Source organism: Arthroderma uncinatum (genome assembly GCF_011692745.1).
Source record: "Arthroderma uncinatum strain CBS 119779 chromosome Unknown scaffold5, whole genome shotgun sequence".
In the NCBI taxonomy this organism is placed as follows: Eukaryota; Fungi; Ascomycota; class Eurotiomycetes; order Onygenales; family Arthrodermataceae; genus Arthroderma; species Arthroderma uncinatum.
Window position 1 is genome coordinate 1,380,364 of NW_022983867.1, and position 25,992 is coordinate 1,406,355.

General features: G+C 49.7%; 5 protein-coding genes across 5 annotated transcripts; 2 read left to right on the plus strand and 3 right to left on the minus strand.

Annotated features, from left to right (window-relative positions):
* Nucleotides 1-2,378: 2,378 nt before the first annotated feature.
* Nucleotides 2,379-6,845, minus strand: GIQ15_06814 (Trehalose phosphorylase; the record flags this gene model as incomplete). Its single annotated transcript, XM_033554231.1, has 10 exons — nt 2,379-2,828; nt 2,890-3,264; nt 3,328-3,469; nt 3,531-3,723; nt 4,435-5,100; nt 5,160-5,269; nt 5,327-5,791; nt 5,857-6,132; nt 6,194-6,591; nt 6,654-6,845. 10 exons carry the CDS (start codon nt 6,843-6,845, stop codon nt 2,379-2,381), a joined length of 3,267 nt encoding a protein of 1,088 aa, XP_033403746.1.
* Nucleotides 6,846-8,189: 1,344 nt separating this feature from the next.
* On the minus strand, nt 8,190-11,164 carry GIQ15_06815 (plasma membrane ATPase; the record flags this gene model as incomplete). Its single annotated transcript, XM_033554232.1, has 4 exons — nt 8,190-8,236; nt 8,299-10,396; nt 10,447-10,677; nt 10,727-11,164. 4 exons carry the CDS (start codon nt 11,162-11,164, stop codon nt 8,190-8,192), a joined length of 2,814 nt encoding a protein of 937 aa, XP_033403747.1.
* Nucleotides 11,165-15,914: 4,750 nt separating this feature from the next.
* Nucleotides 15,915-18,840, minus strand: GIQ15_06816 (uncharacterized protein; the record flags this gene model as incomplete). The annotated part of the gene is made up of 8 exons (XM_033554233.1): nt 15,915-16,219; nt 16,278-16,482; nt 16,545-16,713; nt 16,771-16,804; nt 16,869-17,891; nt 18,040-18,142; nt 18,398-18,643; nt 18,721-18,840. 8 exons carry the CDS (start codon nt 18,838-18,840, stop codon nt 15,915-15,917), a joined length of 2,205 nt encoding a protein of 734 aa, XP_033403748.1.
* Nucleotides 18,841-19,719: 879 nt separating this feature from the next.
* On the plus strand, nt 19,720-23,439 carry GIQ15_06817 (citrate synthase; the record flags this gene model as incomplete). Its single annotated transcript, XM_033554234.1, has 10 exons — nt 19,720-19,730; nt 20,104-20,876; nt 21,557-21,684; nt 21,749-21,813; nt 21,895-21,979; nt 22,039-22,086; nt 22,148-22,208; nt 22,270-22,825; nt 22,891-23,191; nt 23,251-23,439. 10 exons carry the CDS (start codon nt 19,720-19,722, stop codon nt 23,437-23,439), a joined length of 2,217 nt encoding a protein of 738 aa, XP_033403749.1.
* Nucleotides 23,440-24,377: 938 nt separating this feature from the next.
* On the plus strand, nt 24,378-25,601 carry GIQ15_06818 (mitochondrial DNA replication protein YHM2; the record flags this gene model as incomplete). Its single annotated transcript, XM_033554235.1, has 5 exons — nt 24,378-24,432; nt 24,520-24,544; nt 24,610-24,725; nt 24,805-25,477; nt 25,547-25,601. 5 exons carry the CDS (start codon nt 24,378-24,380, stop codon nt 25,599-25,601), a joined length of 924 nt encoding a protein of 307 aa, XP_033403750.1.
* Between the last annotated feature and the right edge of the window lie 391 nt (nt 25,602-25,992).

Below are 25,992 nucleotides of genomic sequence, written 5' to 3' on the forward strand. Positions count from 1 at the left end.
CTGTACAGGCGAAGGTTCGAGTAGTTTCCCAGTGCGTAACGAGAAGAGCTGGACTTTGGGCAGATCCGTGGCTATGTTTCATTGTAGTTAGAATGGTTTTGTCTACATGGATGGGAAGGGGCTCCAGAAGATGAGCAACGAACCACATGCTAGAAGTCCTAGATGAGAAGAGACATCCATATCCATGAGTTTATTATAGTTGAGCTCACCAAACCTAAGGTATGGTGTCGTAGATTTGTGATTCATTTTATTTGGATCAGGCCGACTCTTAACAGCAGCTCGAGTAGATCGTAAGTCGTACATGTCGAGCTAGTAAACCAAAGATATATTAGACATAGTCTTAATTCATAGCTGGATGAAGAGATATGAACGATGTTGAAAGGTTTAGTGTGCAATGTAGAGTATGAGCAACCCACCGTATGATCAATCCCAGCTACTATTATCCTGGAGTCGTCTATCCTTTTAAGTCTCTGAACACCGTGAGAGTGTACTAACCGCAATACTGAGGATTTGCATCTCATATCATAAAGGGCAACGGTGGAATTTTTGAGCCCGGCAATGATGACATTATCATCTAGCCAGTCAAGCCCTGATATATGCGCGGGAAATTCCTCCACGCGATTGAGAGTAGCCTGTGAAGCTTCGCATCTGACAGTTATGAGCTCATCGGAGCAGCCTACCGCAAATAAGCTCGTACTTGTGCTCGGGCATGCCGCAACTGAAGAAACCCATCCATCTCTCCGTCTGAAGGTTATCATGAGATCTATGTGAATTCACGTGGTTAGCAAAGGAGGAATGATGAGTGTATAATGCAATATGGGGCCAATTACTTTCAAAGGAACACCTGCTACTCCTTTCGTATGCTTCGCTAGGTCCGATAACTTTGCCGACAGCCAGACGTATGCCTTCTCCGGATAGAAGGTCTTGTGATACAGTACTATGATCAAGTTTTAGTCAAAGTTGAAGTAGTTTTGGGTTATAGTTCGATGCATACAGCACGTTGCCCATATGGTTTATGGCGATGGCGTTTATCTGATCAGTCGGTCAATAAATGACGAACGAGATAAGAGGTTGTATATACTTACCCATTCTTGATGATCAAATTCGATTATGCCATTATCGATAGATTCGTTATACTTCCAGGGCCTATCTGCTGATACAGGCCGAAAGGCACTGGTTTAATTCAGTGGTTAGATATACAACCATGGACGATGAGGACGGTAGCAGTATACCTAAAGTTAAATGTACTTGTGGGTTTCAGGGCTTTAAATCCATATATGTTAATCAAAATCCTTCCAAATCCTTGCCTGGAGTTTAAAATTGGTTCACATACCTGTGAGAATGATTCCGGTCTGGGGGTCGCGTACGAATTGGTGACAGTACTGCTCTCCCCTATGGCCAAGGTCGACGAGGCAGCGGGATTCCATGAGCGTCGTGCATGCTATCGTTCTTTGATTGATAACATCTCTGCCTGGTATACTGCAGCGACCTGTCTCCTGCTCGATTCCTAAACAGCCAATAATTGGTTGTCCGAATGCTTTTGCCCTTCTAACCCTTTCGAGCCGTGTCCGTTCATGATATAAACCCTTTTGTTTCTTTTTCTAAGCACGAATGTGAGCATGTCGATAGGTTGAACAAGGGGTTCACTTTTCCTACCTTGGAAGCTCTCTCACGTTGCTTGATCTCGCCCTTGGAATACTTCGACACGCCCTCTGTGACATGCCCAGGCGGTATTTTAAAGTACTTCTTCTTCTCCGGATCTGATAGTTTTCAGTCAGGGTAAGGCTCCTCATCAATAGAGTACGGTATAGCGCGACAGGATATAAAAGAGACAAGGATATTCGTGTTTTAACAGCTGCCCTCTGCTCCATTCCATGTTGTGGCCGCAAACGTCTTGTTAATCGGAGTTGAAAGCGACTGACTTGAACCTTTCGACAACAATGGAGCAGCAGGGTATAAATCTTTGCGGCCGGTTTCATTCCATTATGTCGGGGCCAAAAAAGAAACAAGCAGTTTGACATACCGTAATGGTATCCCGGAATAGTTCTCATGTTCGCGATATCACTTATGAGTTGGCTCTTTGCTTTCCTTCAAGTAAAAACTGCACGATAGCTGTTTGAAATGGAATAGAGTATCTGAGATGAAGTAGTAGAACATAGATAATATATTCTGTCGCTGGTTCTAGAAATATTTGCTGGTGGTGGCAACGCGAGTGGTCTGGTTTGGTTCAAACTTCACTTTGACATTTTTAGGGCATCGAGACGCGTTAAAATATCGCGAGTTTCATAAAGACACTTTAGCAAGGCAAAGGCCAGCTACTTCACAGCCCAAGGTCAGTATTTGCAGTTCCATATTATGATTGTTTATATATTGCATGTTCAGTTCACTTCTAGCTGGCAGTTCAATTCTAGCTGGCGCATACCCATCTCAACCGTCTTTTCAACATCCGTTTGGACAGCCTCCTTTCCAGGGCCCTTTAATCTAGCTATATCTTCTATCCGCGCTGTGCCATCGATACTACCAATAGCAACTACAGTCTTCCTCCCAGCTCCGTCAACAACCCATTTCAATGGCCCAGGCGGTAATTCTTTCTCACCCGTCCACTCTAAGGCCTCCTTGATACCTTGATCTGTATCCGGGTTCATCCCATTGGCCCAGTCAAAACTACCGCCAAACTTGCGTGGGATGTTCTCCGGGTCAATATATTTGGTTAATGTTGGCAGCACCTTGCTCGCCGTAAGAATCTCTATCTTATTCGCCGTTCCCGGGTCCATCCATTTTCTTATAACACTCCACATCATCGTGAAGTATGAGGGTGCATTAAGGATCTATGCAACCTGTTAGTTAACCTATCCCTTCCCTGGCCAGTAGTAGGGAGTATATACGCACAAAAACTCGATCGATGATCTCTGGATACCCCACGTTCAGCAAGCTCGTTATATCTTGTGTATAGTTCTTGATATCCCACCCCTGTTGGAGGGTAAATGAGGAGATATCGATGAAGTAGACTGCACTAAAGATAGGAGCCGTCGGCTTTGGGCGATCCTGCATTGCCGTGCAAAGCGGAAAGACGAAGCGAATGAGGTTGTCGTGGGCTACACTGGCACCTTGGACCGTGGTGATGCTGGATTCAGGCCAAGACCCTGATCCGTTTGTGCTGCGGTTCTTCTCATACCCCGATAGAATGGACCGGCTGAGATGGGTGAGGTCGAGAATGCAGATTGGGAGGCCGTCCCTAGTGCGTCGACCAGACCATTGAGGATACTACGATGTCATGTCAGCATGAGGTCAAAGACACGGTTAGAGGCAGATGGTTATGATACTGACAAGCGCGCGTGCTTTCCCAAAGGCAGCCACGTCAATCTCATTATAAAGCTTCGATATATGGTTCGTTTCGTGGGTGGTAACGGCCTCTTCAAACTGTTTGAGAGCGGCATCAGGATCGAACTGGCGGGCTCGGAGGAATCGTCTGGTCTTCAGGGTTAGAGGAAATGATTCTTTAGTCTGCAATAAATAGCTGGAGAACTGACAAGGCTGCAGTATCGCCATTTAACCCATCTTGTTCCTCGTCGTTCGAGACACTGGCGGGTCGAGAATGCAGGCCTTTTTCCGCCCGGAGCTTCGAGAATTTCTCAAAGGCAGCTACATGCTTCGCAGGCAAGCCGCTAAGAACACTTGTTCGGGTGGTCATGATATCAAGTGGTGACCAGCAGGATATCACATCTAGAGATAGAAAATAGCGACCCAACTAAGAGTTGGTTCGAGGTTGAAAAGGGGTGACCCTCCAGCTTTGTTGCGCTTGGATAAATCATGGCGATATTGATCCCAGCAAAGGTGTTGGATCAATGTGCTAACGAAGAAACTCTTTGGTGTCTTCTGCAGGATTAATCTGTGGGATTAATCTGCGGGATCACGGAGTAAATCGAATCCTGCCCGATGTATACCCCTGCTGCCGTCGCGGAGACGCCACGAAACTCCAAACAGTCAAAATGAACATCAAAATTCCAATTCAATAAGTTATTATAAAATACAAGAGAGAGATAGAAAGTATAGATGATCAAAAGTAAACATACATACAAAGTTCCAAGAACAAGACGAAAGTCAAGACTTACGATCATAGAATCCAATAATACTTAACAAACTCGGAAGTAGTTTTTCATTAAAATATTAGTTTCTTTTAAGATAGTAGCATATTATAGCCGTTTCTAATGCGGCCCCGGAACTATTATAACAAACTAAGTCAAGTTAAGAGATATCGTACATATAACAACAAAGCCAAAATTAATACATACCCAAAGTAAGTCCAACCAATTGTAGCCGAGTGAAGTTATATAGTAGCCCGAAGGAGGGGAGAGACCGCATAAAACACAAGAATATATCAATATTAACAGCCAAACGGATTAAGTTTGACCCAACGCTTCAACCTATTCTCACCCGATAGGTATGGCTCATTTGCCGATTCTCTAGCCATATCATTAATCCATCTGCCGTGTGGCTTGCATTTATCGCCCTTTGTCATGGCACTTGCCAGATAGAGCCATGACAAAACATTGCCGACGGTTGAAACTTCGTCGCTGACGCTGTGTAAAGCATACGTGCTCATCCGATCATATAGATCATCGTCGGTCCACAAGTCATATAAATGTTTAGCAACTGCGTCGGTATCGCCGACTTCGACTAAGAAGCCGTTTTTATCATGTTGTACTTGCAAAGGTATACCGCCTGCCATTGTAGCTATGACTGGCTTCCCCTTGTGCAGGGCCTCTGAGACTTTAACTTCGAACCCTTCGCGCGTGGATAGCTGGAGGGCGATCCTGGCTTTGGAAAGCACGACGTTGAGAATTTGGTCGGAGGGCGGGATGTGGATGACGGAGATCATAGATTTTAAGTGACTGAGGTCATTTGCTAGGTATTCGATGACCGAATCGTAGACGAGAGCGCCGTCTGGGTCGTCGACTGAGCCGTGTCCGCAGATGAGGAGCTTCGGGATTGCCACGTGTGGTACGCCCTTGATGAGTTCGTGGAATTTGGCATAGGACTTGAGAACGTCGAATATTCCCTTTGACGGATCGAAACGAGCGACCTGGACAATATATTCGTCTATACTCGTTGAGTTAGCCGTGGCCTAATCAAGAAGCAAATTCTAGCCATGTATTTACCTTTCGGATAGTCGATTGTGGTCATGCCTATCTCTCTGCATTTGCCGTTGAATACACGACCATAGTATCCGATATCCCAATCGTCCATAGTTTTATTCAGACCGTCAAGCCTGTGGGGGGTATGTTAGTAGAATGTTCAGGTATCAACTATATTCAAATCAACTCACCAATCCGTTGCGGCAGGCAAATATCCAACAGACTCCCCTGGCACGGTATGAGGAACAAACGCCTCAACCGGATGACTGATAAAGAGATCTGCCTGGCAAATACTATCCCAGAAATATTTCCAGCATTCTGCCTGCGGGGAGGTCGGGTCTTCAATCAAATCACTCCTGATTTGTATATGGCTCCGATATATGACTGGCCGGTTTGGAGTTGCCTGTTTAATCAGCGGTATCAAGCCTGGCATCTGCGGATCATCAATGATAACAATGTCAGCTCCTCCCATTTCCGGAGGCTCGAGTGGCCCGCCTTTAGCAAACCAGTATCTGTTTGCATTTGCTAGGATCCAATCCGTTAGATCCCGTTTATTTTGTTCGGTTAGACGTTGATCAGGCGCAGCTACGCCTTGGAGAATGTTATGGTTGTTTTTGGTGATGCGGAATACACCTGGTCGTGGTCGTGGGACGAACCTGTTCAAGTAATGCAGGTCAGTCAGGGTGACGGAGAGTGTAGAAGTTATCAGGTACGAACGAACCATTTGATATCAGTTCCAAGGACGTTTGAAAATCTGACCAACGCATGTCTCATCAAGGCAACCCCGCCTCCCTGTGGAGTGCTGCTGAAAAAGGCGATTTTTATATTACGCTTCTTCAAATCTGCAGCATACTTCATCACCGCCCTCCACGTCCTCTCCCCCACTGTCTTCTCATAGTCGGAGAGGGTAGTAAGTACAGCGGTAGAGCCGGCATCGACATCGACAAGGCCCCGATACCCAACCTGCAATAGAGGAGCTTGACTAGGGCCGAAGTAGCTGTTACCATATCTAATTAGCATATACATATAAAAGACAATCAGCAGGGTAGAAAACTCACGTAATACACTTCCTAGCGATAGATTCCGCTCTTTCATCCAGTGTCTTGGACTGCCATAAGCCCATATTAACCCACTCGACACTATTGGGGCTTCTTGTATGTAAGACAAACGGCACAATGTCTAACTCCGCCCACATCCGGGAACAGAGCCGGGGACATTTCTCCGATAGAGCAGCCGGTATAGCAATGCCGAAGAATTTCTCCAAATGGTCCCTCTCGTACGTACGTAGCTGGTCAATGATGAACTCCGTTATAACCTTGGAGCCAGACTCGTCTTCACCAATGGAGAAGTGATGTTCGCAGAAGTCTAGGAAGTAGACTGTATCTCGAATAGCGAGGGCAACTCCGATGTCTTTATCATCATGGTCGATGGAGAAGGCTATTCCGCCGTAGATTGTCTAATATCGTTGTCAACGTTAGTGTATGGTTAAAAGACATATATCTATATCTCGAGCCTTACCTCCGATGGCGGACCGAGCCATGATCTTTTTCGAATATTTTCTAGCAGATGATATTTCTGATACACTGAAGTTCGACGCTGGAATAATCGGTTCTTAGACACAACTGTATTGACGACATCGCTTAGATGTGGTGAGAAGGTAGGCGATTGCGCCGGTGCGCCGGGCGAAGCCAGCGGCTGTTGTGTGAGCATCTTTCTCACCAAGGTAAATATAACCGATCAACCAGAATTATCAATATAATAGATATCACATATACTGCCTAATCGAACAGTTGGTCAATCGATGGCATAGTGATGTTGATGGCATTAAATAGATCGGATAACCGGAGGGAAGGTTGAGTAGAAATGGTTGCGTCACAGTTTCCACCAATCCCACCAGTAGTTATCCCGGTCATATGAGCATATTCAATAAAGCATAGCTGTAAAGGCTATATATCGTCCGATGTACAGGGACATTATATCAGGGAAACGGTCTAGATCGGAACCCAAGGCCCAACGGCCCCGGTTTCGGTTCATCATCATATTCAACTTGAGCTAGTCAAGCCGGGTATATTTCCTGCATAGCAGGACAAGGATGGGTACAAGTTCAAGCCGCAAGTCTCTGGCCGAGAGAGATCTGAGGGGAACGACGAAGTAGAGAAGTTGAAGGTTTGTATCTGTGGCGATTCCTGGATGTACGGAAACTTCCTGGATGTCGTTGGAGGCCGGACTTAGTTATATAATCGGGCCACTCACACCGACTCGATGGAGTAGGGATGCGAGACAAGTATATAATGCAAAGCAAGCTAAGGACCAGGAATGTATCCAATGGGAAGGGAGAGAAAACGAATAAAGACGAATTCAATCTAATATATGCATATTTATTACACAGCAAACAAGCAACTGGTATCACCACATCCACAACCAATGCATAATTAAACAAGTCAAGGCAATAAAGCCAGAAGGGAAGAACAGCGAATTAGAAAAGAAAAAGCAAAGTAAAAGCAAGGAAGGTGTTTCAGTGCAGGGGAAAGGGAACGCAAATCAATTTAGTAGCAGTGCAGTTGTAGTCCTTTTTGACATCCAATGAACGAAACCAAGCGAAAGAACAAATGGCTCTCTTATTCACAATCCCAGTTTGTTTTGCTTTTTGTATTAGATTCTATATCCACGCTGACGCTGCCGTCCATCATACTACGTTGGCTTCAACCAATCAATCTTCCAAGTTGAGGTTTCTTGTCTTGTCTGGTCTTTTGGTTTGTTTGAATTGCTTGTGAGGGTGAGAGAGCTTGGTTTGATTTGTTTGAAATGTTTTGTTTATTCCGCTCTAAAACTCTTTGACTGTTGGCCATAGCCCATAACGCTGGCTATGGGACTATGTTGCTGACCAAGTCATGCCGTGCCATGCCAGTGTTGACTGGCAGCTGTCTAATTGAAGGACAAGCAAGTGGTGACGCGAACAAGAAAAAAAATGGAAATGAGGAAAGCAAAGGAAAGAAGCCTCCGTATTAAAATAGCCGAGGAGCGCAGGGGTAATGTTTATATTTATGTTCATGTTTATGCGCTCTTCTCGTGCTGGGTGGAGACACGTTGGAGGGAGACGACTGGAAAGAGAATGTTAGTACATGGTTAACTTTACGGAGAAGGGAATGGGAAGTGAGCTTACCGAAATCTTCGAGAGATCTCTGTTTCTGGGTCTTCTTGGGGCTCTTTCCGTGCATCATGTTGTCAAATCCAGTGGATCCTTGTAGAAGGTAGTAGAGACCACCGAGAACGCAGAAGACACCGAAGGAGAAGATCCAAATACGGACAACGGCGACGATGGAGGTCTGGCCGTGGACGAACCATCCGAAGATGGTGAAGAGGGTAGCGATGATATCGACGATAAGAATGGCACCAGCCAATTGCCAAGATGGGATGGAAGACCAGAAAGGACCGTTGGCACGGGTGATGAAGATCAGCCAGTTCTCAGTAAGGGAGATTTCCAAGAAGAGGACAGGGTCGATCTCTCCGAAGTTCTGGACGATACCGCCGTCCTTACCGCCAACAAGGACAGTGGTGAGGGTGATCCAGGTACCGATGGCGAGGACAACACCGAGAAGGACGGACATACCCCATAGCTTGGGCAGGTTCCACTTGACGGGGGTCTTGGAGAAGGGAGCGTTGTCGTAAGCAATGGCCAAGGTAGCGATATCAGCGAAAATGGCAATGAAGACGACGAGCTCGAGGTTGAGAGAGGTGTTGAGGATGGCAATCCAGAGACCCAAGAAGATCTCGAGATGGAGAGACAAGGCGATACGGTAGACGACGTAAGCGTACATACGGTGGAAAATTTGACGGGAGGTCTTGAGGGCGTCGATGATGGCAGAGAGACCGGGGGCAAGGAAGACGATATCAGCGGCAGATCGGGCGGCATCGGAAGCACCTTCGACGGCGATACCGGTGTCAGCCTTCTTGAGAGATGGAGCGTCGTTGACACCGTCACCAGTCATGGCAACGAGGTAACCTCGCTGTTGCAGGATCTCGACGACGTTGTACTTGTGCTGGGGGAAAACTTCAGCGAATCCATCGGCGGCTTCAACGAAATCGTAGATGTCAGAACCGGGCATGGTACCACCACCTCCGAGACCGAGACGTTCAGCGTTGTAGATGTTGGTTCCGAGGCCGAGTTGACGGGAGGTTTCACGGGCAATACCGACAGCGTCACCAGTCAACATCTTGATGGAGAGACCGAGAGTCTTGGCTTCGTTGACAGTCTTTGCGGTATCGTGACGTGGAGGATCGGAGCAAGGCATGATTCCGAGGATTTCCCAAGAGCCCTCACCACGCTTGCGAGCAACACCGAGAGAACGGAAACCACGGGTAGCGAATTCGGCGACCTTGTTCTTGTAGGCGGCGTCGATGTCTTCTGGGATGGGGTGGTCTTCCTCGACGGTCTTGAGGACGAAGAGAGGAGCTCCCTTGACACAGATGATGCGCTCACCCTGGGGGGACTCGACGACGGCGCTGACCTTCTTGGAGACGGGGTCGAAGGGGTGGAACTGGAGGACCTTGTACTGGGTGAGGACAGACTTGGCACGGGGGTAGTAGCGGAGGGACTTGAGGAAAGCCTTGTCGATGGCATCGATACCCTTCTTCTTGCGGGAGGCAGCGAGACAGGCAGTGAGCATGAGGTCCTCTGGGTCGACGCCGGAAACACAGTATGGCTCAGCGAGAGAGAGCTTGTTCTTGGTCAGGGTACCGGTCTTGTCAGAGCAGAGGATCTCGACACCAGCAAGAGACTCAATGGCGGACAGCTTCTGGACGATGGCCTTCTTCTTGGCGAGGTAAGCAGCACCGACGGCCATGGTGGTGGTGACGACAGCGGGGAGACCGACGGGGACACCGATGACGGTGATGGCCAGGGTGAACTCAAGGATGGTGACGATGCCGTTGGAGCGGTAGAAAGAGGCAACCCAGGCGACGAGGAGGGTGAAGATGACGAGGATGAGCAACACTGTACCGATACCGTTAAGGACCTCGGTGAAGTGACCGGTTCCGGCGGAGGCAGCGTTGACGAGGGCGGCGGCACGACCGACGAAGGTGTTGTCACCGGTGGAGGTAACGACCATGAAGGCCTCACCACGCTTGATGGAGGAGGAAGCGTAGCAGTGGTCTCCCTTGTGCTTGTCGACGGCGAGCGATTCACCGGTGATGGCAGACTGGTCGACCTGGAGGAACGCATCTTCGGTGACGACGCGGCCATCAGCTGGGATAATGGTACCCTATTCCTGTTAGTGTTGCAGTTACATCAATTGAGTTGAAAAAAACCTACCTCCTCGATCTGGAGGATGTCACCAGGAACGACTTCGGGGGCTTCGATCTCGACGAGACGTCCGTTACGGAGAACGACGGCCTTGAGAGCGAGGGTCTTTTTCAATTCGTCGACGATAGAACCGGCCTGGAACTCTTGGATGAAACCAACACAGGCATTGAGTAGGAGCAGAGCGCAGATGACACCAAAGTCAACCCACGAGCGCAGACCAGCGGCAAGGATAGCAGCAGCCTGTATCGTTAGCTTATTCTAACTGACAGAGAGAGAGAGAGATACACACCTCCATGACGAACTGGATAGGGCCGACAAAGTAGGAGAGAAACTTGAGGATCATGTTCTCCTTCTCCTCCTTCATCTGGTTGAGGCCGTACTTCTTGCGGCGGGTGGTGACCTCGGCGTCGGTCAGACCGGTGCGGGTGTCGGTCTGGAGGAGCTCCTCCGGCACCGGGCGCTCACCACCAGGCTGGTCTTCGTCTTCATCGTCTTCCTCATCGATGTGGCCGTCCTGAGACTCGAGGTCGGCGATGAGCTGGTCCATGTCCTCGTCCTCCTCTTCCTCTGGCATGGCCTGCTTCTTCTCGTCGAAGGCCGGAGCATCCTGGCGCTGGTGGTGCTGCTGGACGGTCTCGTCCTTGTTCTCACCGAACTGGCCGCTGGGGACGGCGGTGCCGAGATGGTTGTGCGGGACTGGCTGTCCCTGGGCGGTATGGTCGGCCATTGCTTGATTGACGGTGGTTTTTTCTCCTTGAAGCTGGGCTTGTCTAGTCGTTCGGGTCTGATAGGGTCTATGTGCTCATCGAACAGTCGCAGTCGCAGTCGCAAGACGCTGGCTTGGACCTGACTCTGGGTGGAAGGGGAAGAAGAAGAGGGGAGAGGGAGGAAGAAGAGATCGAGAGGAAGAGGATGAGGTTGAGAGGAGAGAGAGGAAGGAGGAGGAAGAAGAGAAAGGGCAAGATATAAGAACGAAATGAAAGTGGGTCTTCACCATACCTTACCATACCCTTACAGTATACGTATGTGTATGTATATGTATGTACCGCCGTGTATCTGCCTTACGTACAGCCGAGGCCCACTGCGTCCTTTCGTTCTGTCCCGTCACGTCTTGTCCGTCCTGTCATTACGCTCTTTTACCATACGCCCGAATTTTTCCCGCCAAGACTTTTTCTTCTCTCTTTCTTTCTTGTTTTTGGCTTGGAGAGAGAAAGGAGAAGAGGATAGGAGAGACATAGGATAGGATAGGATAGGATAAGAGACAGATACAGGAGAGAGAGAGATACAGGAGAGATACAGGAGAGACGGGTAGGACGGACTGGAGAAGACTTCCGCTCACGTCCATCTCCATCGGCCGATATCGACCTCTACGTCATCTACGCCTCTCTCTATCAGCCTCCAGCTCGACATACTACTTCCTTTACAGAGTACTGCACCATAGTATGTATATCGGCACGACGGCTCTGAAACCGACACCGACACCGACACTGACCCGGGCTCCCTTCCGAGCCAATCACCATATACTCAGCGTCCGTCTGACACCCTCACGTCTGGCGGTCGGGTCGGTGGAGAGAGAGACGCTGAAATTTTCTTTCCTCTCCACATACTCAGGAACTGGCTCGGCTCCATTCATACTTGCGGTCTGCCTTCCTCGTCTCGCCCCAGGAACGCACAGTGGCTGCTGGGTGAAAAGCTTGACGGTGGGTGTACTTGCGCGGATGTCCTTTCTTGTATCTTCTTATCTTGTGTTTGAAGTATATAGAGGTTGTAGTAGTTCGTGATATGCCGTATCCCCATGGGGCATCTTCCTCTCCGCCGCTGCATGGCTGGCATGGCTGGCATGGCATCGGGCATGGCATGTAACACCTCCCCCTTGGCGTCCTCCAGTCCATATCCATGTCGCAGATCGAGCAACCTCCGCCCAGAACGACGCGTTGGAGGTTGACGATGTTGATGGGTTGACGAGTTGCGCACTATGTAATGCCAAGGGAGGATTCCATCTCCCTTCCTGACTGGGCATCTGGGCGGTTTGGGCGAAGGAAAGGCCAAGGGATTCACTCGTACGGAGTGCGATTCCAAGACTGATGTGCGATGCATACCCATAGTACGGACGATGCCCTTGGCGTCTACCAGTCTGCCTATATCGCAATCTCTTCAGTCTGCCTGTATCGCTATCTGCCTATCCTCTGCCGTATCTTACTCTTCTTGTCGATACTGTACTTGTCTGACATAACATACTTCTGACACCGTGTAAGACTGGTAACAATAACGAGTGAATTTCTTTTCTCACTGCTGCACCGATCAATTGCTTATCTTGCTTATCTTGCTTGTCTTGACGGCATTTTCCCATCCTCCATCCACATCGCATCGCCGTATCTGCCGTGGACGTGGACGTGGGCGTTGGCAAGAAAAGAAATTTCAGGTCACTCGCCTTGCCTTGGCTGACTAACGAGGTAACTTTTCCTCCATTTGTCCCAGGGTTGACTTCGGCAAGTTCGGCAAACTCGTCAGGCTTCGGAGGCTAAAAGGTCGAGGGTTAAAAGGAAAAAAAAAAAAAAAAAAAAAAAAGACTCTTCCACCCCACGCCTATCGCCGTTTTTCCCACCCAAGGCGACTCCGAGCGCGAGGGCGTTGGCTGCATGGCAGATGGCAGATGGGATGGTTGCTTTTTGGGCATTTGGCATATATTTACACTTCAGCAAGGGCCCGAGATGGCGTCGTCGTGGACGGGAGTTTACGACGGGAAGAATAGGGCCCAGCGTTAACATGCCGAAGCGATCAGGTGACGGGCGATGACGGTGACGGCCTTCAATAGCAGGGGCGTCATTGGTCAATGGCTTCGTTTTTCTTTGCCCTCTTTTGCTCCGTATATATATAGACGTTTATTATACCGGGCGGGTAAACGAGGAATGGGGGGACGATAGCGGGGGTTGATCAGATCAATCCGGAGAAAGCAGCCAGCAGCTAGAGCACGGCATGGGCAGAGGAAAAACGAACGGGAGGAGGGAAAAGCGTAAAAATAGCTGGTCTCGCGATGTGATTGATGGGGAGAGTCGGGGACTTTTTGCGCGGGCAAGGCATGGACTGTGCAGAGGAGGGACACCGCATAACAGCTCACACGACTGCCTGCTCAACTTAATCGAGCGGCATTTCCATTTCTATATTTACCTGCCTGTGCGTCGGCCGGCACGCATCGTGTCAGCCATGCCGCCGTGCCGCCATCGCCATGCTGTATGCTGCCATGTTATGCTGCCATGCCGTATGCACATCTGTCGGTATCTGTCAAGTCACCAGACGTCTTCCCAACGGTCTCCCGCTTTGACCGGCTCTGTCTCCGGCTGGCGCGGATGCTGCGAGGAATGCCTAATATCCCGCAGTCCTAATCTGGCGATACTCTGCATAGTCCGTGTCCTAAGTCGCTAGTCCTGGCGTAGTTTCTGCGTAGTCCTGGCCTAGACAGCGCGTCAGAAGAGCATGGAATCGCCAAGCCGGGTAGACGAGCAAGACCAGTCCATCTAAGCCCTACTGAAAGCCCTAACCACGACGATGTTGCTGGGAAGGGTCGACGGGTCGCCTGGATGGATGGATGGATGGACGGGGCGGGTCAGGAAGGATTTCCGCGGGCGACGCCGAATCAGAAATAATCACGAATCACGAAAATGCCTCATCCAGCACGAAGCGATCAAAGTTTTCACCCAAGCTTCCTCGCCTGTCTCTTCTGCGCGGCTTCTAGAAAAGCTTGCCTCTTATTCACGCATCCATCTCACCCATATCCGTATCTCCATCTCCATCTCCATATCTCCATAGCTCATATCACCAATGCCTTGACCGCCGCAACGATGTCACCGTCACTGTCACAGTCACCAGGTTACCGTCTGTAGTCCGTAGCTATAGTAACGTATTCCCTGCTAAAGTGACTATGGGTGGTCCATGCCCGTGTCGATGCATGCAAATCATCGCAGCTGCTAGTGTGCCTTGGGGACCAGCGCCGGCCTCTGATTGACTGCCCCTTTCCCTGTCCTCTCCCTGTCCTCTCGCAGCTTTTCTGGGGAGCAGGCGCCATTTCCGACAGTACAAGTGCACGTACCGATGGCGTATCCTATATCCTGTATCCTGTATCCTGTATCTGTATATCCCTGGTCGCATCCCGGCGTAATCTATTCTTGGGCGTCCTCCTAGCGGTAACAAAAGCAGTATGCCTCGTATCTGTATGTATAGAAGGTGTATGCATGTATCTGCGGGACGGGACTAGCTCGGTAGACAGACAAGGTAGAGCAAGTAAGAGAAGCCAGCGAGATGCCTGGGTAGCTTGGAGCTATCTCGACCCTCGTCCTGGCCCGGCTCGACAGAAAAACTCGTCGCAGCTCGTCGTCCAGCTCGGCCAGCTCGCCATTGACCCCTTATCGACCCAATTGATGCGCCATAAACCCCCTATATCGCTGATCCTGCTCGGCGCAACCGCCAGAGGGCGTCATCGAGGAGCTCAAGCTGCCCGTCATGTGTGGGCGTGGGCGACGGACGTGGGTGGTGTGGAGACCTGGGTGGAAATGAATGAAACCGCGACCATCGCCTTTTGTCGTCCCATTATTGGCTCACTTGCGCTGGCTTGCAGCTTGCTTTGGCAGGGGGTTGAGGAGCTACGCTGTCCGAGATCAGCAAAACAATAACATAAACAAAACAAGCTACCAGCCTTTTTTTTTCGCCTTTTTGTAGACGAGATGGATGAGCTACCAGCCTTTCTTTTTCGCTTTCTTTTAGCCTGAGACGAGGGCCGGCGCGTGGGAAAAGCAACGGACTTGCACTCACTATGGTACCGAGTAGAGATGGACATACTCCGGGCCTTGTACGACAGACAGGCAGTGAACAAGCAATTCGTGAAGCGTGGCGATGTCCACTTTTGACCCCATGACGTCGCGTAGGCAACTCGCTGCCATCTTAGCTTCTGCCGATTGCTTCTTGTTGATTGCGCTTCGGTTTGCTTCTTCGCTGTCGTTTGATGTTACGAGATGGAAACACGTGATGTTACGCTTATTCAGCCAGCAGATAGACAGACTACGTGATGGATATAGAAGATGGATATAGTAGAAGATGGACTACGTGATGGAGATAGACGTGATAGGATGTAACGCTCGTGATATAGAACTGCAAGGTACTGTACAAATTGAATTCGAGGTATAACACAGACGATTATAAGGTGATAACCATGCCAGAAAGAAAGGCAACGATGGAACAACAGAGAGATCAAGAACAAGTACATAGAAAGGTCCAGGAAGACAGAATACAGAATACCGACGCCAAATTGGTAATGAGAATGAGAAACCAGTGTGAAGAAAGGGGTATTGATTATGTAGCATGGTGTGTCTCGAGCTGGGTTCACGGTAGAACATGCCCTGCTCGTGGTGTTTTTTTTTTTCCTTTGCCGAAATGACTCTTCAAACGCCGTAGATGTGGATGGGCAGGCCGGGGTCAAGGTTCACTCACTGACCCTGGGTGGGCGGTTGTGATGGGGCTCCGGAGGTGGATGGCTGAGTTCCAGGGAGTATAAATCCGGGCGGGAACATTGGCATGCCTGGGAAGGAGAATCCGAAGCCTGGAACGGCCGGAGGGACACCGATGGCGTTGGCATTCACGCCAGATGCGGCGTCACGGTCGTGGTCGCCGCTTCCGCTGTTATGGCCGTCATCACCACCACGGTCGTTGCGGCGGAAACGATCATGGCCGTAGCGGCTGGACTGGGGCCCACGCTTGCCTCCTTGGTCAGTGGCCATGCGACGGCTTATGGCTGTTCATAATGTTAGTTAAGCTAGAATTAATCCAGGGTAGTGTTGCCAAGGACATACCTTTGGAGGAAACACCGGCACCGATCTCGATATCAGGCTCTTCGACGACCATTCCATTCTCGATGGCTTTGCCGCCGGTACCACCGTACTCGGCTGTGAGCATCCATTTGCGATCGGCCTCGGTCAACCGATCAACTGGGATGATACTGACGCCCGTATGGTAGTCGCTGCAGTCACGGGGTCCAAACCCGACTCCCCAACGTGTCTATATTCAGGGTTAGTAAACACAAGTCTAGTATAACAATGTGAAACAAACGGAATGCTTACCCTAAGCTGCATGTCGCCGGATTTGTACTGCTCCATTCCCTCGCGAGCAGTCACGGCATCGCGCCGATTGACCATCTTGACGAACGCATGTCGTTTGTCAGTGTTGACAATACATGTTTGAACAGTACCGTAACGAGAAAAGAGCGAACGGAGGTGAGACTCGGAAGATCTATCCATAACAGTTAGTTAACCGTGATCGGTTTGGTTGATGTAAGAGGTTACTTACGTGACACCGCCAACAAACAATGTTCGGCTCAGCACTATATTACTGTGTTAGCTAACGTTTGATATAAAAAAGTACGGAGACAGGGGTAGCGAACAAACCTTTAATGTTTCCATCGCCAATCGAGTAATCGTAGTCGATGAACTTTGGTCCCGGAGGAGGTAAGATGTTATCCTTGCGAGGCGGAGTTGGGCTTCGACGGCGCCTGCCAGCTGGGCTACGCTGGCGGTAGTCGTTCCCACGACGACCTCCCCTTCCATGCTCACCGCGGCTACGGCCAGGCGAGTCACCGTGGTATTCACCATACACAGGGCTATCGCGGCGACGGGGAGGAGACCCTTCACGGCGTCTATCCCATCCAGGAGACCTCGAACGACGACGATACTGTCCAGGAGGAGAGCGCGTATAGTCCTGGTCCCGGTCTCTGTCACGTGATGAGGTATCCTGTGCAGTTGACCCCCATGCATTTTGATTCGCTGCGGGCATTTGACCAAAGGCTGCCAATGCAGCTGGATTCATATTACCCATGCCACCAGCATTAGCTGCGTTGGAAAGACTTAATATTTGAAGGGCAGTCCCCCACTGTTCCTGTGGAATACCCTGCGCGGCGAGGAGTTGGAGCAGATTTAGTTGCTGGAGGGCATCAGGAGTAGCAGCGGGAGCGACCGGCTGCTGTTGCTGCTGCATCAAATGTGCAAGCGGATTCTGAGCGGGAAACCCAGCTGTACCAGCGGCTGGTCCTTGGGGTTGACTTTGGAACATATTCTGGGTGGCTGCATTGGTCAAACCAGGGAATTGGGCGGCAAGGTTTCCAGCATAGGGATTTACGGAGTGCCCGTTAGATTGTAGCGCAGTCTGATCTACAGACGGGGCATTTGTTTGAGGGATTGCAGCCTGTGCGTTTAATACATTACTGGAACTAGTCTGTGCTGGAATGGCCGGGGCAGCTGGAGCAGCTGTGTTTTGCTTCGCCATTTCCGCGAGAGCCTTCAAGATACTGGACGTATCAGGCACTGCGGCAGCAGCTGGGGCGCCTGGTTGTTGTTGTTGCTGCTGCTGTTGACCACCACCTAATGTAAACGCATTTGGTGCCGGTGATCCCTCTGGAGTTGTAGATTCAACATCTAAAAAAGGACGAAAATACATTAGAAAATCTGGGTTCCTATACCCTATACAGCCTTTCGAGTTTCCCTGGAGTTGTTTGGGTTTGCCAGATGTCTCTTCTAAACCAGAGAGGGCGGATTCGAAGACTTCTTCAAGGGGGTTTCTTACTTTGAGATACTGGAGCATTTAGCTTTTCTTTGAAAGATTGTAGCATAGGAGCAGGAAATGTGTATCCACGCTCCCAGATGTCCACCAACTTTTTGATTTTGTCCTAAATTAAGAAAAGGGATATACGTAAGTGGGAATTATTCAGCCACGGCATAAGCGAGAGAACCTATGGTTAAGGGTAGAGGATATAAAGTCGAGTGTTGTAAAAGGGGGAAAGGAAGGGTGATACGGTGGTTTAGGTGTCTATGGCAACATCACACTGGCAAGATGCCTAGTACTATGATATGTTGCACTGTAGGGCTCTTCTTCCGTTTCGTAAAAGATATTGAGTTTGCTTCATGTCTAAGAGTACGCGTACCTTTTGGTCTTCAGGAGCATTGTTTATGATATCAGTCATGAGGACTGGGAGAAGCTCGGTCACTCGGTTAACGCCCGCAGCAAAAGTTCCATCTGGAGAGCTGCCGCCAACTTGCTGGCCGGCTTTGCGTGCTAAGTCTACCCATTGTCGAGTTACAGAGTCTACGACATAGAGTACGCCCAACTTGTGTGTTCCCGGTGCTCGTTTAAAGTGGGTATAGATTTTCTGCATCAAAACTGATTCGGACTAGAGGTAGTAGAGAATAAACACGTCAGTAACGGGGTTCGATATATGAAAAGGGCACCGAGTTCCTCAAGACTAACCTGAATATTGGCAGTGCATAGCGACGTGATGCCATTAATTTTGGATCCTGATACACCTGGCGGCTTCAAGGAAAGCATGGAATGGAGATAGCCATCTAGCTCTGCTACTGCAGACGACATGGCTGATAGTGTAGGCTGCTACCGATTATGCGTATAAGAAGTGAAAGCTAATACTTGCAACGATGGCGGCTGTGTTGGTATCTGCTGGTTTTGGAGCGGAAGAATCCACACTATGCTGTATCTTGTATCTACTGAGAGTTGGAAAAGCTATCCGTGATCCAGTAGATGATGTCTCTATTTGATGATTGATGGGTGATCTCGTCACTACAGTCCCGGCTAAGCGACAGGCGCAGAGGATGGGCCTACGGCCGTTCCACTAACAGTCCCAAGGAAAGCGATGAATAAAGTCCAAGCAGACCAGATACAAGTGATGAGACAGCCTCTCTGCTAACGTTAGACGATGAAAAGTGATGAAAAAAAGGACGACGACAGGATGAAGTTCGAGGGTTGTAAGTAGGTGAGAGAAAGGTTTGACAAGTTCAAGGAGAAGGCAAAGAAAATTAAACACGCTAGCCCAGATAGGAAGTAATATTCACGTGATGGGACTTTCCTCGAAGCCTTCGGTCCGGCTAAACTGTAGTTCCGGCACCTCGATATGGAAGTAACAAAGACATAGTAGATCATAAGTATATAGAAGAGGTATGTTGTTAAGATAAGGACTTGCCGGCAGCTCTATATATATCTCGATCAGGCTATAAATAGCCAAAGAACAGGCTAAATAACCGGCAAATAAGTCAATAGGAAGGCATATGAGGATGAAGGTGACAGATAGCGCCTGCGGCTACTACCACAGAGACCAGATGATTGTTAGAGGTTGCTATAGTAATATGGAAACCAAGCATAAAAGGGTAATTTATTCCAGCTACGGGATAGTCGACCCGAGTTATATATTTTCGTCTCGTTACGAAGGAGGGTGGATTTACCTATAGAGTGTGATCTATGTCGTGTGTGTATGTGGGCTTATGTGGATATATACATCCCAATAGGTAATGAGCTAGACATTCGCCATAGTTCTATTGTACAAGTCTTCTACATGGAGGTGGCTAGACACCTGATATACAATACTGCAAATACTACTATCAAGGCTTATGTGCAGGCAAGAACCCAGGCATGCAGGTCACTGCTTCGTTTTTACCTGGTTATGGCCCTGTGACTTGATACGCCGCATCCATCAACCATTTTATTTATTCCATAGCAGACAAAACGCACATATATTTACAACAGTCGAAAAGAGGCGGATAATACCTCAGCGTACACATTGAGCCTTTCTTTGATACTCTCTATATGTCTGCCTACAAAGTGCAGTTTTGATCATTAGGGCAGTATATCCACGCCAGTGAAGAAAGGCTGGAAACCCGGCCCGGCTTCTGAGATCGAGCCAGGACTGTTTGTTGCCGATGTGCTGAATACCTACGAGGAGAGCTTTCTCAAGGACAACCATATTTATGGGGTTGTCTCGCTTGTTGGGAACCCTTGCGCCCTATGGCAATGGGGGAGGTTCAAACGACATGTCGACCACCACCTCTACATCCGATGTGACGACTCTTTGACACAGGATCTACTTAAGCAAATGAACTTCTTTTGCGATTTTCTTGATGAAGTGTATGCGGCCCCTCGAAAGTCAACGAGGAGGCCGGTGGATATTGACTACAAGGGCAACTTTGCTTCATCATGGCTGCCGCAGTTTGCCTCAAAAGGCGACCACACTACCGATGTGAACCTTCAGCTCCTGAATCGCAAATTTGAAAGAGATCTACCCGATGACAACAGTCAGGCCTCTACTTCAGACAACCCCAGCACCAATGTGATCCTTGTGCACTGTGATCGAGGAATCTCCCGAGGTTCTACGATGACAATCGCCTACCTCATGCGCAAGTACGGAAAAAGCCGTGATGTCGTGCTGGCAGACGTTAAAGCCAGACGAAAGATCAGGCCGAACAGCAACTTTATGGACCAGTTGGAGGTTTGGGAGCAAGTTGGATATCAGCCATGGGAGGACGAAGCGAAGATGATACCCAAGGCCCCCTACAAGGCGTATCTTGAGAGGAGAGCAGTGCGATTGAAGGAGAAAGGTCTAACAGGGGATGAGCCACCGGGTATACAGACATTAGATTTTTGAGGCCAAGATTATATACTGGGATAGTTTTATATCAACTTAACACTGAGATAAATAGAAAGCCGTCTTAATCCTCATTTTCACAAGTCACACGGTCGTCAAATGTACAGATGTGTTTACGTCACAGATAGATCCGATCTAAGACACTCGGGGATGACGATGAATATATCGATGCTGCTATATCTCCATAGATGCATCTACTAGGAACTCTATCTTTGAGCCTCGGCACAGCGGTGTTGCCGAACTATGCGCTGCATCTGAGCTGTCGTCGGGCTGTCTATGAAGCAGCCATCGTGCCGTGGCCTGGGGAGCGGGCGAGAGCATCTGTCCGCCGTTGAGCTGCTCCTGATCCCACGGCTCCTTGTTTCGTTGGTGCAAGAGAGCGCGAGGAAAAAAGGGAGATAAAACCACCGCCGGCCCAACAAATACCGGAGCCAGGCGTGGTTACCATACGTGACGCGATCAAAGTGCCAGATCTGCCGTGGTAAATAACATCTGATCACGTTTTCTGGTCCCGACAATACCCTCACGAGCAAAATATCTTTCGAAACTTCTTCCTCTCCCTTTCAGCTTCATCTCTTCCACCTCTGCCCATCCATCCGCTCTTCTTCTCTTCTTCCTGCCGTGTACTTTTATACCTGTACACTATTTTTTCATCAGTCGCTGCCATGGCCTCTTCACTCAGACTAGGGAGCGCTGCTCTCCGAACCTCCTCCCTTGCCTCCAAGCCGGCTGTCCAGGCCGCTGGTTACAACGCTCTCCGCCAGTACTCCAGCGCTAAAGCACCAGTACGTACTCAATGCCCGGGATAGAGATGGAGACATGTGCTAATTAGGTATCTCTCAACTGTAGTCTCTCAAAGAAACCTTCGCCGCGCAGATTCCAGAGAAAATAGAGCAGATCAAGAAGCTCCGAAAGTACGTCGTTTGGTTGCGTAATGAGAGGAATTGATGGCCCAGAGCGAGTTGAACTGACCGGTGAATTTGTACAATTTGCAGAGATCATGGAGACTTCCCTCTCGGCACCGTTACGCTAGACCAGGTCTACGGTGGTGCTCGTGGAATCAAGTCCCTTGTCTGGGAGGTAAGCATGTGCTTGGTCAGGTTTATACTGCGAATTTGAATCTAATAATGCTCTGTTAGGGATCTATCCTCGACTCTGAGGAGGGTATCCGCTTCCGTGGAAAGACCGTAAGTTCTTACAAGTGGACAGACCTTCACGATCTCTCTTAGCTAATGCATAAAAATTTAGATCCCTGAGTGCCAGAAGCTCCTCCCCAAGGCCCCCGGTGGCTCGGAGCCACTCCCAGAAGGTGCATACAGTCAAACCGTGAACACATGTCTGAAAAAGTACTTGAGCTAACAAGTTACCAGGTCTCTTCTGGCTCTTGCTTACCGGCGAGGTCCCAACCGAACAACAAGTCCGCGAGCTCTCCGCCGAATGGGCTGCCCGTTCCGATGTCCCCAAGTTCATTGAGGAGCTCATCGACCGCTGCCCACCTGACCTCCACCCAATGGCCCAGTTCTCCCTCGCTGTCACTGCCCTTGAGCACGAGTCCGCCTTTGCCAAGGCCTATGCTAAGGGTATCAACAAGAAGGACTACTGGCAGTACACCTTCGAGGACTCGATGGACCTGATCGCCAAGTTGCCCACCATCGCTGCCCGTATCTACCGCAACGTCTTCAAGGACGGCAAGGTTGCTCCCGTCCAGAAGGACAAGGATTACGGTTTCAACTTGGCCAACCAGCTCGGATACGGTGACAACGCCGACTTCGTTGAGCTGATGCGTCTCTACCTTACCATCCACTCTGACCACGAGGGTGGTAATGTCAGTGCTCACACGACCCACTTGGTTGGTTCCGCCCTGAGCTCTCCTATGCTCTCTCTCTCCGCCGGTCTCAACGGTCTCGCAGGCCCACTCCACGGATTGTAAGTTCTACCCGCTACCCCCTAGCTTAGCCGTTGTCGTAGCCCAACGCTAACACTGTTTATAGGGCCAACCAGGAAGTCCTGAACTGGCTTCAGAAGATGCAGAAGGTCATTGGTAACGACTTGAGCGACAAGGCCATCAAGGACTACCTCTGGTCCACCCTCAACGCTGGCCAGGTCGTTCCCGGATACGGCCATGCCGTTCTCCGCAAGACCGATCCCCGTTACGTGTCTCAGCGTGAATTCGCCCTCCGTCACCTCCCCGACGACCCTCTCTTCAAGCTCGTCAGCCAGGTCTACAAGATCGCTCCTGGCGTCCTTACCGAGCACGGCAAGACCAAGAACCCTTACCCCAACGTCGATGCTGTAAGTTATACTACTCCTGTCATTCAATCAGAGCCAACAGCTAACATGTTATTCCACAGCACTCTGGTGTCCTCCTCCAGTACTACGGCCTGACCGAGGCCAGCTACTACACCGTCCTCTTCGGTGTCTCCCGCGCTCTCGGTGTCCTCCCCCAGCTGATCATCGACCGTGCCGTCGGCGCCCCCATCGAGAGACCAAAGAGTTTCAGCACCGAGGCCTACGCTAAGCTCGCCGGAGCCAAGTTGTAAATTTGAGCCTGCAAGCGCAAAGCGAACAAAAAGCTATATAGACCGTCGCGCGATCTCCAGGGCTGTCTAGAATAACGCTGACAAGACCACCACCCCCTGTTTCCTTTTGTTGATTCACCTGTGTAACTACCTATAGGAGCAGCATCCTAGTTGTATTTTATATCTAATGTATTCTTTTGTCCACTCCCTTTTATCGGCGGTTGAGGATGAAATGCTCCGTATATCGCGGCTCCCTCAGGATTTGTTGAGCTGCTAGGGACGCGTTTTAACGCCCTGCCAGCACTAAACCTCCCAACATGGCCCGCTAAACTGCCACACTCACCCCTTATGTAAGCCCATCACAGGCAGGCCGCGGCCTCAAGGCCCAAAAAAGAAAAAGGGACCCGAATATCAGCTTCAGTTTTCCTCCGACTCTTCTCATCTCTCTTTTCACTCTTTGCAATTTGACACTGTCGCTCAGCTATACACTCGCGAAGAAGAAGAAACAGCCAGGTAAGCTTTAGACTCCGTTTCCTCTAACCGGGCCTCTTCGTTCCTTGTCCGATGTTCGGTGCCTGTCGCGATCCACTGGCCCCTGTCCGCAACGGAGCATATCCCACCGCTGAAAGGCATCATGTTGCTTGTGATGAGTTGGAGCTGTCCCGACTAATGCGCTGCTGTGAATAGTTAGAACGATTGAAATTGCCGTATAGCCTCAAAAGCCGAGTCCGGAGTCGAGAAACACTCATTGCCCTGAATATCTCAATTGAAAGCGAAGCAAGAAGCTTCCTCGGCCCAAACGCTATACTTCGCTCCATCTGCAGTATATACACATCAAGGTCCGACGGGTGTGTTCCGTCAGCTCCTACCAGCCGCGTCCGATACATAAATAAGGACTCCTCCCACCCCGTACTTCTCTTCCCTTGGTCAGGGCCCCTTTCAGCGTCCCAGCATCCAAGATGTCCTCCAACCAAACGATCGAGAAGAAGCCGGTCAAGTTTAGCAATTTGCTACGTATGTTTCCTCCATGCTGGCTTATACGATGAGTGATGGCGATTTGCTGTGTGACTGCGATTGATGCTGATGATTTTTTTTTTCTAGTTGGCGCGGGTCTGAACCTGTTCGAGTACGTTTCTGAATTAATTCCTGCTCAATGCGTGCGCAATTGCTGACGAGATCTGCTTGGAATAGAGTTACCTCCCTCGGACAGCCGCTGGAAGTGATCAAGACAACCATGGCTGCTAACCGGTCGGATACCTTCGCTGGAGCCATGGGTCGGATCTGGGGTCGTGGTGGCATGCTTGGGTGTAAGCAGCGACACCTCATATTTTTTCCTCCCTTTTCCTACAACAGTGTAGTAAATCTGACATTTCTTGCTTGAAATAGACTACCAGGGTCTTATTCCATGGGCTTGGATTGAGGCATCCACCAAGGGCGCTGTTCTCCTCTTCGTCGCGTCAGAAGCCGAGTACGTTGCCAAAACCTTCGGCGCCAATGACTTCGTCGGCGGAATCAGCGGTGGTATGGCCGGTGGTGTTGCCCAGGCCTACGCTACCATGGGTTTCTGTACCTGCATGAAGACCGTCGAAATCACCAAGTCCAAGATGGCTGCTTCAGGCGTCAAGCCACCAAGCACCTTCGCCACCTTCATGGACATCTACCGCCGCGAGGGAATCCGTGGAATCAACAAGGGTGTCAATGCCGTCGCCATTCGACAGACGACCAACTGGGGTTCGCGATTCGGTCTATCCCGACTTGCCGAGACCGGTATCCGCAGCGTCACTGGAAAGGAAGACGGACAGAAACTCAGCAGCCTGGAGAAGATCGCTGCCAGCACTATCGGTGGTGGTTTGTCGGCTTGGAACCAGCCTATCGAAGTCATCCGTGTCGAGATGCAGAGCAAGACAGTGGACCCCAACCGTCCCAAGAACTTGACCGTCGGCAAGACCTTTAGTTATATTTATAGCCAGAACGGTATCAAGGGTCTGTACAGAGGTGTGGCTCCTCGTATCGGCCTTGGTATCTGGCAGACCGTCTGCATGGTTGCTCTCGGAGATATGTACGTTCATCCTCATTTTACCTGTGTCTTGTAGTCATTTTAACATACTAACCCATCTTCATTTAACAGGGCCAAGGAAGCCGTCGAGAAGCTAACAGGCGACAAGGTCACCGCTAAACACTAAGCTTCTTCAACCCATGACCAAAAACACATTCTTCTTCTTTTCTTCCTTCCTTTCGTTTCCCCATGTCTTTCAGCATGTTCTATTAGTTTTATAGAAATAATGTATTTTTTCTTTTCTCCGTTACCATCTTCCTCTCATGTCACCACTTTTTATCAAAATACTACATGCCCCACGAAGATACTGTATTCTTACATCCATGTTTGCTACTATTCTGTGGGTAGAAAAACTGTTTCCCCTTCTTCATTATGTATCTTCTATCTCTATTTTTAATCATTTTATGTACTGGGTTCAAACATAATCTAAAGACGAAATGACTGAGACCAAATGAACCCTTGTAGAACACATTGTTGGTCTAATTAGAAAAATTGTAAAAAAAAACCAAGTGACTGAA